Source organism: Anas acuta, chromosome Z (genome assembly GCF_963932015.1).
Source record: "Anas acuta chromosome Z, bAnaAcu1.1, whole genome shotgun sequence".
NCBI lineage: Eukaryota > Metazoa > Chordata > Aves > Anseriformes > Anatidae > Anas > Anas acuta.
In genome coordinates, this window is record NC_089017.1 from 56539384 (window position 1) to 56551623 (window position 12240).

The 12240-nt window shown below is 40.2% G+C and overlaps 1 protein-coding gene across 7 annotated transcripts in view; it reads right to left on the minus strand.

Annotated features, from left to right (window-relative positions):
- MCC (MCC regulator of WNT signaling pathway) overlaps positions 1–12240 on the minus strand; it is a 192822-nt gene that overhangs the window by 66504 nt on the left and 114078 nt on the right. For all 7 annotated transcript variants that reach the window (XM_068667631.1, XM_068667629.1, XM_068667630.1 and 4 more), the window contains one exon: positions 2984–3097. In XM_068667631.1, coding sequence (XP_068523732.1) covers positions 2984–3097 — 114 coding nt within the window. The remainder of the gene's footprint in view (positions 1–2983; positions 3098–12240) is intronic.

Genomic DNA, 12240 nt, shown 5'->3' on the forward strand with positions numbered 1-12240 from the left:
TACCAAAAACGTGGTTCAAGAACCGTTTGTATCATTTAGCATGCATTTAGAATGCCAGCTGAAATGAAATGCTTTGCTTTCATAAGTATAGCCCAGGTGCAGAAGTGAGATTTTAATGCTAGCACAGCTAGCTCCTGAAAATAGTTATGCAGAACCTCAAACACTTCTTACCTAATTTATGCCTTCTGAACCTCTAATTCATATTAGTGAGGAAGAAATGCATCAGCCAGAGGTTATAGGGGAGAAAATGACACATATAATATGAATATGGAGAAATCTCTGTGGGTTAGGAGGATAAGAGAAAAAAAAAAAGTTATGTAGAGCATCTACTTGAAAAAGTGATGCAGTTAGAAAAAGAAGAAAAGGTAAAGTGGGCCATCAGAGTCTCTCAGCACTTAAACATAGCCAACTTATTGAATATATAAGCTGCCCTTGATGAATGACTTTTAAAGACTATTTAAACAACTGTTTAAAATGACTATGTAAAAAATGAACATTTCAAACTTTGCCATGCTTCAATTTCTTTTAAAGCCCTCAAGTGGGTAGAAGTAAAATGCTAAAACATTTAAAACTATATAAAAATTATTTAAGTGTTTTTTTTTTTTTTTTTTCCAAAACACAACTGTGACAATGTCTGTCAGCAGCCACAAATGTAGCATTACAGAGCACCTTTTAGACATCCCAGATGTCCTTGTCATTTCTGTAGCCAACAGATAATCACCACCATACAACCAGTGGGCTCAGTCGTCCATTCCCCTAAAATTTCTCTATTCCCATCAGCATTCCTCTTCAGCCCCACTCCCACAGCTTTACAGTCTTCCTTTTAGGTGTGCACATAGAAGTTGTTTCAGCATGGAGAAAGGTGCAGCAGAAGCACACCAGACTTCTGAAGGGCCAGATACTCTGATTTAATGATATCCATTGTTCCAGTGGCAGTCATCCCTATTGTCGTGTTTACAACCACGCAGTCCAAGATGATGGAAAAAACCCTCAGCATTACAAATTTCTCAATACATGCATGCACAGTTAGTAACCAATCAAAGGAAAACACCAAACAATCTCATGCTAACAGAGCACAGTTAACCATCAAAGAGGATTAATCATTGCATGGGAGCACCTAGAATCACAGCATGGCTCGGGTTGGAGGGGACCTCAAAGATCAACCAGTTCCAACCCCCCTGCCATGGGAAGGCATGCTCAGGGCCTCATCCAACCTGATCTTGAACACCTCCAGGGATGGGGCATCCACAGCTTCTCTGGGCAGCCTGTGCCAGGGCCTCACCACCCTCTGAGGGAAAGAGGGTACCTACAAGGTACTCTTCATTTGTTGAAATTTTTATACACGTTTTTTCATAAAGACCTGAACCTAACAAAACCAGTTAGCACAAGACTCTGTAGAGTTATAAATAACAACAAAGTCAGCGTAGCCATGCAGAACGATAAAGATTGCTTAGGTAAGGTGGACCCATTTGACTGATTAACGACTACCAAATGCAGCATCATGTCAAGCTGTACCTCAGAAAGAGGACTCTACCTCAGAGAGCAGCTGAAGTTAGGAAAGGATCTCAAGACAATAGCTGGTAAATGGTGTGTGTGACTTTGGCTCATAGATAAAAGGAATAAAGGGGATGAGAGTGTTTTTTACTTGTGTATGTTGCACTGATGGGATGGAATAAGGGTCTTGTTTACAAGCCTCAAAACCTTGAAGATAACTGAAAAATAATCAGGGAATGCAGACAAGGATCCACACTAGAACGGGTTGCCCAGGGAAGTGATGGCATCACCGTCCCTGGAGGTGTTCAAGGAAAGGTTGGACCTGGTGCTTAGGGACATGGTTTAGTGGGTGACATTGGTGGTAGGAGCATGGTTGGACCAGGTTGGTCCATAACTTTTTTAAGGTTGGAGGCCTTTTCCAACCTTAATGATTCCATGATTTTGTGTTTGAAGAACTGAAGTAAAATCCTTAAAATTCAGACTGCTTGAATATTTCTACATTCGGCTGGAGTTTAAGTAACACATAGATATAAGCCCCTACCAAAATGTCCTGAATACTGAAGGCTAAACTTGCAGAAACTCAGAATGGTTGAGGTTGACAGGGACCTCTGGAGGTCACCTCTCCAACCCCACCCACTGATGGTGGGTCACTCACAGCAGGCTGCCCGAGACCTCCAGATGGCTTGTGAGTACTTCCAGGGATGGGGATTCTGCAGCCTCTCTGGGCAACAAATAAGATGGGATAATTTACAGTACAAAATGCTTTGTCTGGCTCTCTGCTAGTGTGAATTAGTATGTATTTTGCATTAGTTTTGAATTGTAAAGTACTTACAGAAGGTATTTGCCAGAATGGCAGTACCTGAAAACAAGGGTTTTGTTTGTAGAAGTATAATTGTTGTTGTTTTCCCTGTTTACATCTGGCTCTCTACGTTTATCCTAATCTGATTTTTTTTTTAAGAGCTGAGAAGGCATTAAAACCCAAATCTTACTCCCATGTAATCTCTTGACTTTCCACTGACTGTATTTTCCATAACAAATACATACAAACAGGCTTACTAGAAGGTAGACTGAGATCACTAATCGCTTTTCACATACCACCAAAGCACTGCAAATCGGCAATAGCTTTTGATCAGTGTTAATTTGTGCTATTTGAACGTGCCCAAGACTGAAAGACTCTGTGATCAGTTACCTAATCCACTGAGAATTGCAATTTTTATTTTCTAAAATGCTTTGAAGCACTCACCGTTAAAAGAGGTTGTTTATGTTGGCTTCAAAACAAAATCAATCTAATTCTCTCTTGGTATTTTTTAAAAGAATGTCATCAGCACATAAAACTTAAAACCCCTGGCAACTATGTTTCTTACAGTCATAAAATTCTTTTCACACATTACATTATTTCATCCTTTCCCCACATACTATATTTCTCTATGTGGAACAAGAGCAACACAAAACCAAGGATCATCTTCAAAATCTTGAACTATTAGCTCACCTGTGCTTTTGCCAATTTCTTTTCTAGCAGGTCACGCTCTCTTTCTGTTTGTTGTAGACGTTTATTAAGCTCCACTATGTCTCCCTTTAATGATGCCAGGGCTGCTAAATGAAGCTACAAGACAAAAGGGGAAGAAACAAATTAACCAAGTCATAAGCCATACAGCAGTACAATTTGAAAGAAGATACAGTATTACACAGCAGCTACAACATCTGCAGATTTCTAAGTAGTTAATAGTTAGAATAATGGAAGTCAAAAAGCAAAGCACATATTACTAAACTCTCTTAACATGCAATTGTACTCTTATGCTAGTTCACACATTTCTTCATCAGAAAACAAATTATAAGGATAAACACAATGCAGAGTAATTCAGCTGGAAATGTGCACCTCAGTTCTAGCATGAGTTTAATAGGAAGTATCTCAAGCTTTGTGTTATAAAACCTTACATTAAATGTCAACCCAGATTTGTAATATAAAAGAAGGTGTTCTGTGTTTTGATGTCTTTGGAGATAAAGAGGTTATCAGTGTGGCAAAGGGAACAACTCCATGCATAGGATTCAATTTAAATTTGCAATTACTGCTTATTCAACTTTCAGCTACTGCTTTATTGTTGTTTTCCTCAACCTCACCTCAGTGAGAGGCAATGATTCTAATCTATTGAAGCCACACATTAAGAACGTGAACTGATTTTCATTCTGCAATAGATTATTTTGATGAAAGATATCTATCTATGCTGAGCTCTGCTCTCTGGGGACAGCGACAGGACCCGAGGGAATGGCATGGAGCTGGGACAGGGGAGGGTCACGCTGGGGGTTAGGGAAAGGGTCTGCACCCAGAGGGCGGTAGGGCACTGGGACAGGCTCCCCAGGGCAGTGGGCATGGCACCGAGCCTGCTGGAGTTCAGAAAGTGTTTGGACAACGCTCTCAGACACAAGGCCTGATATTTGGGTGGTTGTGTGTGGAGCCTGGAGCTGGACTCAATGATCCTTCTGGGTCCCCTCCTACTCAGGATATACCATGGTTCTGTGATTCTGCATTTAACTGACAGCATTTGGAAATACATAGGAAACTAAGATAAACAACATAACTAAGTTATGTCAGATACCTAACTTAGAAATCAAGAATAATCCTTATTAAAAAGCCAACAATTACAATGCATTCACATTCTCTTTTATCCTCAATATACCCCTTTCATTATTACAGCAAAAGTAGCAGCTGGAATCCAACATTCTGTATTGACAACCACAACAGAAAAGCCCAGGAGGAAAACTAGCCAATAACTCTGAAGCCTTTATTTGTAGCAGTAAAGGAACAACTCCAAGTCATACTGGGTGTGAAAACTAAAGTGACCTTTCACACTGGACCAAGTAACACAGCAAACACTGCTCTGCTGCAAAGACTTGGACCAAAACACAAACCCTTTTTCTACCACTTAGTCTGACATTTTATTGGGCAGGTCTCTTTAAGTTATTTTTCTTCTTCCATTTCCAGCCAATCTGCTAATGAGTCTTATTTTTGTATCAGTTTACCTTCACAATACTAAAAGCTGGCAAAACTGTATGTGTTTTCATGCACTGATGTGTGAAAGTAGTCGTAATACAGAAAAGAGACTCGGTCATTTAGCGATAACTCCTTCACATGCGGTGTTCCTGTTGTTACAGAAAAGGCCGCTTCTGGCTTCAGTACAGGAAACTTGATTGCACAAAAATTTCAGATGTGAATTCTGTAGTTTTAATTGAGGTGTAACTATTTACACTAAAAGCTCTGGACGTGCTCATTTGTCAGTTCAGTCTAAAGCACTTTTATTGTGCCAGCTTCAAAAATGTGTTACACACATGCAGTTGTTCATTTCAGCATAAACATACACATGTGCAATTTTACGTTGCAGTATGTTTAAGATTCTTGAGCCTCATTTTTCAAGTGAAAAAAACAGCAGTTCAGGCCTGCTATGGACATATGCTATACAGTTCCTTTCAAATACATGCTCTGAATTGTCTTAGGTCCAGAAGCTCCCCAGATATTCAAGTATTCTTGGCCTTTAGAATAAGGTTTTACTTCCTACCACAGGAAACCGTGCACTGGTTTTACAGTGTGGAGAAACAAGAACCAGCCTAATGGCACCAAGCTGTTCATAACTGACTTGCAACCTTCAGGAAAGCTGGTGAACTTGTAAGTCGCCACTTTTTCCCTTAACAGAGAAGTGTTGCAATGAAGCTCACCAGCTTGTTCATCAGATCCTGCATCCTTTATCACAGCTTTCAAAACACACGTGAAAAAATGGCTGTAATTCTCTAAATTGAATACAAAAAATGGTGCATAGTCAAGTAAGTATAATTCCCTTTTGCACACTGTAATTAGATGATCACCAGCTGTGGTTTTAATTACCAGACTTATATGTTCATACACATGGAGCTGTAAAAGGACACTGTTAATTTAAAAATCTCAATGAAAACCAACTTGTTCTCTGAACAGTGGAACTGATGGAGCTGGCTTCCTGTGGATTTGTCTTTGATCCTTCCCACGCTAAGAGCTGCTCAGCTCTTCTTCATGCCCCCTAGCACATCCCGAATGAGCTAAGAAGCAGCATGAATATGTCCAGCCTCACCACAACACTGCTGCCTGGCCTGACAGCCCCTGCCAAATGAGGGTATCCACCGGGCAAGCTACTCCTGCCTTGCTTTCACCATGGGGTCTCTCTTCTCCAAAAAAAGAGCTGCTTTTTTAATAACAAAAAAGGTTGTAGCAACTTTCACTATGCAAAATGATCCTTTCATAATTTGAATCAGGTCAGTTTCTACATGCTAATAAAAAAATAATAATTAGCATAACAGAAATATCAGACTAGACAACGTGAAGTTATCAGACAGAGAGGAATGCTGCTTGGGATACTCTTCAGTTTCAGTGTGCTCTTTCGGTGAACCCAGTGCAAACAGCAGTAAGTAATACATGAGTGGTGCCTCCAGCTACTACTGTGATAAAAAATAAGGTTAGCAAAGGTAGGGTAGCTGTCTGACCTTGGCTATAGAAAAAAAAAAAGTTATTAGGAAGTATTGAAGTATTGCTGTATCTTTCCTTAAGGAAGTAAGGAAATGTGAACAAAGAGTTACCACAAACAAAAAAAAAATACCCTGCAAAAAAAAAGCCCATATTTAGAATTCAAATGAATAATCCAAACTATTAAGGATGGAAAGACTCCGTTTAAAAATCTCATCCGGAAAGTACTGATTGTCATGACTGCAATTCTATGGTACTGAATCATTTCACAATATGAGAGCTGAGAAAAAGAGGAGAATGGAAGTAGCCAAACGGCACACAACTTTTTTTCATCTTCAGCAAACAACAGAGAAGGCAGACTGACTATCGCCAACACTGATATCAGACATGTATAACTCAAGGAGGGCTGCCTCTTAACAGCACAAGACCATGAAATAAATTAAAAACTCCATAGTTTGCAACAATTAGGTTATATACCACAAATACGACTGCTTGCACAACATACTGGTCTGAACCTTTCAACAACAGCTCCCATGAAGAGCTGCTTGAGTACAGGGAGAACATTTCATTGACAAAGCCAGCATTGTTCATACACTTTATATTGATCCAATACAGAACGTAATGAATCTCACATTTCACAGGAAAAGAAGAAAACACTATACAATGCCAATGCACCCAAACTGTCCAACAGGACAGGCAAGGTTAACACAAGTGAAAGCAATATCAAGAAAGAAGGGATCAGACAGGCAAACTAACTTGTTCCTCTACCATTGGCCAAAGAAGTAAGAGTTCTTTCAATCAAGAAAGTAGGTGCACTTGATTGTTAAAAAATGCACCACCTAACTTAACTCAGAAGTTATACTTTCTACAAAATTTTATGCAATGGCAACTGCAGGTTGTTCGCCGAAACATACATAAACCACATTTTATACCCAATATTAACCTGCCACTTTTTAATAATACATATATATTTTTATATATGTAATATATAAAACGTATATAAAACAAATAGCAATCTGTGCATAGCATGCTGCCTTTAAAGTGAAAACCGCTGTACTGCTACGTTTTGAAAGATACAGTAACTCAAAAAAAAAGTCAGCACCAGGTTAGGAAAAACAAGCTCCTGACCTCTCTTCCAGCTTCCTTTGTGACTCGAGTCCCTTCCCCATTTTACGTGCCTCTACAACACCTCACACATGTATGGCAGACATGATTCAATGATGCATTGTTTGTATACTGCCTTAAAAGCTGCTTTTGGTGCTGGGCTCTGTGACACCTTCTGTGCAGGTGCAATTAGAAGCAGTTTTTTCTGGCAGTCAGGTGTCTCAAGAATTTTTTGGGGAGAAGAGTGCAAAAGCAGATGGGATAGTAACATGAACTGAACGACAAGGAAGCAGGATACCACTGAATTAGTACGTACTGCTGGAAGTGTTCTGATGCCTCGAACAAAACAAGAGACGGATGCAAAGAGCAATGAAGGAGAGTGCTGAAAAAAATGAGGTTACAGTTAACTTCATCACTAAGTTTGATCCTCATTTTTCTTCCCTTCCTCCTGAAAATAGCCTAGTTAAATTGGATTGCTAAAACCAGTTCTACTCACAGTATCCTTTTCAGCAGAACACTCACAAAAGGGACAACCTTCTCCTTCTGAACTTAAGGAACCAGTCTTTCCCTTTTCCTAATTTCCTGCTTTCACTAGCTACCACACGCTGCACATCAGCTTGGTAACTGGTGTTCAGAAACCTAACTTCTGACACAGTAAGTGAGCTGTAACAGCATCAAGACCATGGCGAGGAGTTATAAACCCATAAACCAAGATGAAGAAGCCAAACACCAAGTGACCCATTTATTTGTTCTGCCCGTGTCTTCTGCGACTGGCCAATAAACCCGTGCACTGGAAGAAGGCCCAGTGGAGATGGGCCAGGCGATGTCCCCACGAAGCTCAGGGAATAACGAAGCCTGTGACTGACCACAGCTGCTGCGAAAAAGCTGATTTTATCTCCACACAAACGGGGCTGGAGGGTGGCCATCATTTCAAATAAACAGCTGCATCAGCTGAGTGGATGAACTGGTGGTCTAGATGTTCCTCCCTGAGATCATTAAAAGAGTACAACCAGCACTGGGGGCGTGTAGACATGGGTCAGCCCAACACGGAGTTTACAAACTAAACAACATCTGAGGAGAGGAATGAGCCAGCAGCAGAGCTGGCTACAGCCCAGGCATGCCTTCCTGGGAGGACTGGGGATTTTCAGTGCTGTGACAAGCGAGAGCGTTAAAGAGACCAGTAACAAAGATTATACTGGTGTGGAGATTGAACTGTGTACTGTAATTCCTATGTGTTCTAAGCGCAACTCACATTTGTGCTGTATTTTCAGTGTATTTCTATCACTATGCTAACTAAAAAGTCTTGTGTAGTATCACCTACCTTCACATAAGTGTATTTAACAGTAAACATTGTACCCGCCAGACAAGAAATACCTAAAACAACCTGTTCAGGACGTATTGGACCCTGACACCCTTTCCTCTGTTTTCCATTTGTATTTTGCACAGTTTGGTGCAAATAACACACAACACAGATTTTTTTTCTTTGTTTTCTTACAACTCATTTTAATGGAAGGCTGTATACACAAGCACGCCTGATCAAATGTTCAAAATGCTGCCTCCTCTGTGAAAACCTACCAAACTTTTTCTTATCAGATGTCATTACAAAGCGGCTTTGTAATATGAGAGATGGGAGACTTCAAGTACAGCATGCAAAATGCTGTGCTTAGAACTGTGGAAAGGGCAAAACAACAAGTGCCTATGTATTGTATTTTCTGACACCCATCTTCAAGGTGAGGAAAAATAAGGCTAAACCATGCAATTACTGTCAAGGAAATAAAGTCGGCAACGTAAGTTTATAATGAGAAACACATTTTAAGACAGAAAAATAAAACTTTGTCTGGATTTTGAATTGAGGAGTTTCAGAGACGTGCAACTCTCCTTACTGTCAGCCGAGAACAATGCCACAGTTAGCCCAGGAAATGCTTCGGCAAGGCTGGATGTCAGCAGCTGAGATGAAAGAGAACCTGTCACACTAACATGTGGCATGTGTACTTCAAACTTGCATAGCAAAGGTAAAAGAGGAGAAATGTACAGGGAAAAAAATAGCATGAAAAATTATAGCACGGGTTCACATCTTCAAAAAACGTCAAGACAAAAGCAAACAAAACTGCAAACAAACTTTCATCTGAGAGGAGCTAAAGACATGAAACTTGCGTTACAGTCGCTGTACATAATGAAGGTGTTGTTAAGCTTACAGTTTATCAGTAGCGCAGACAGAGTGTTATGTGCAAATAATACACTTAAAGTGACAGCTACAGAAATGTGCAGATACTCTAAACTGTTTTTCTTCTCAGTCCTACATGTTTTTTATGCCTCCTTTTCTCAGTCAGGCTCAATGAAAGGTGCATTTTTGTTGTACAAGTGATGAAATAAATATAACTGAAGCCTGCTTCTGTGAATGTAGTGGCAAGGTGACACTGAAAAACATAAAAGAACCACCATCTCCCAGAAGCAGTGACAGGACAGTTCAATATTCTCCAGACAATTTCAGCTTTGTGATCTCTGGAGCTTAACCCTGAAATACCACTGCCAGCTGCCCTTTACGTAAATACCTACGGCAAAGTCAAAATGACTAGAAAAGCAATATCACTGAACTGTTCGAACCAACATGCCCTAACACTGAATGTTTCAAACAACCGTTACGTGCTAATAAAAAAAAGCTACAAATTTTTAAATGACATACAAAATGAACATTTTGTGACTATCTTGCTGAACCAATTATTGCCATATTAGACATTATACAGTTACATCATATGTTTGTGCAATACCAAAAAATAACGTGCCAAAACAAGCCATGAAGGAACCATCCCAATTCTAGAAAAACAAAGACAAACATTCGTAAGGCATACTTTGTTTTAATTTGAAAAATCTGCAGAAGATGTGTTCAATCTGTTCATGTTATTTATAAACAATTTTAACTAAGATTTTTTTTTAAAAGGAAATGAACATTTCCAGGCACTTCATATGCTTGTGTATATTTCAAACTATTTCTTAAAAACAAATAAACAAAAACATTAAAAATCACAGTAAATTCCTGCCTTAATCAGTGAAAAGTATCTGACAGAGAAAATATACTACAGGATTGTTCAGAAGTGTAACAGAACAGATAATTTGGTGCTATCCCACTGAGTATGATCAGTTTTAGAGCATCATTAAAAAAAGACATAATCACGGAAAATACGTCTTTATTTGAAAAGGTACTCAGACAAATTGCACTTGATGAACAGAGCATGTGCTAATTTGTACTTCACGAGTCCACCTGAGGGACAGATTAGTGGGTCTACTCCTATTACAGCAGATGTTCACACCTTCATGGAAAAGAAATTTTAGGTGACATGAGAAGAAAAGCCTAAACACGTGGTCCAAAAACAACTGGAGAGGCAAACATCTGAATCTGAAGACTGCACAGAACAACCACGCCTTGCAAAGGTTACTCTGCTGGGATTCTGAACCGTATTAATTGTCCCATTGCAAGGCAGCCCACACATCCACGGTGATACCCTTTCACGTGGCTTTTGTGCTACGTTTAAAGGCTCAGCCTTACTTTAGCCCTCCAAAGGGGGAACCCACTGCCCCCTCCAAAGGGGGAAATCACAGCAAGATTTGATGCCACCTCAGTCAATTTATTTAGCATTCTTGCAGCCCTTACAATTACTGGCAGAAGGACTACCAATACAATTCAATTAAGATAAATTATCCCATTGTTTTTATCACTTCAAATGGATGGAAAGAGGAAAAAGATCTTTCTTCCTCCTTTGGCCCAACACAACTGAAGAAACTGAATCAGGAAGAGAGAGGAGCAGTGAGGTTCAGCCTTTTCTCTGTCCTTCTCCAGTTTGCAAGGAGCACCCAGAGGTGGCAAGCTTATCATCCTTCTCTAAGGGAAGAAAGAAGTACAAAACTAATCCCATGAAGCCACTCCACTCAATCCTCTGCATTTAGCACTATGGTGGCCCACATTCTAGTGCTGGATACAACAAATGTCACAGGTGGGGTGTAAGTAAATTTACATCAACTTGTCTTCCAGCAGCCCCACATTTTTTATATCACATTACCTTGCTCGTTCACCTTCGGTCTTTTCTGAGAACAAGCTGGATCTTTTGAAGTAGAGACTGCCACTTGAGAGCCACACAAAAATAAGTATTACTCATTGTGCTAATTTACTAATAAATAAACAAATAAGCATCCCATGGTTCTTACAATCTTTCCAAAACTTCTCAACCAGCAAATAATTTCTGATTTCCCAAGATAGGGCTGTGGACTTGCAACAGAGCTGTATTTACAGTGACACATAGATCCTCATCTCAACAATGGCCCACATGATCTGCTGTCACCACAAATTTAGAGAGAGAAAATTTGTCACGCCAGGTCAAATCACTGATCCACCAAATGCAATACTCCCCTTCTGCCATAAGCCAAAGTTTGATGCTGCAGTAAGAACAAAATCCAAAGAAAACAAAATGCCAAACCCATCAGCTAAACACCCTGTAACACACTTTTTCAATTGTTCACAGAGAGAAAGCTTCTTTCCAACTTTTCTTAATCACCTCATGCACTGAAGTGCTTTATCAGAACGCCCATCATGTAGCTTCGAACTACAGCTCTAAAGCAATTCCTCTTAAACCTGGCTCAACAGGCTAAACAGAGCCCCCAGCTGTGGCAGCAAAATTCCCTGGATGAGCAAGTGCTTGTTTAGCAAAATACACAGGGTTCAGTTCTTAACTACCTCATTGTTGAGAGGTTATCGGCACCTCTGGAACGTCCGCATTGCCCTCCCTGCTCCTTTCATCCCAGGCCATGGCCATTCCTTCCTCACAGGACCTGTGGTGGCAATTCTTCCCACAGCTGCACCTGCAGTTCCCCCAGTTACACATTCTCCAGGGTGGCAGAGTTAGTTGGTGACCACCCAGATTGCAAGACAGCAGTGGTTTGGTTTTTTTTAACTATATATTTTATTTTATTTTATTTTTGGAAAGATAGCATACTATAAACAACACTAAACTTCTATACTGTTTACCAAGTATCGTCCACCTTTCATTTTAGGAACATGGGCCCGTGGGGGATCCGTGCTGGAGCAGTTTGTTCCTGGGGGATGGATGGATGGACCCTGTGGGACAGAGCCGTGTGGGAGCAGTGCTTGAAGAGCTTTGGGAAAAGCA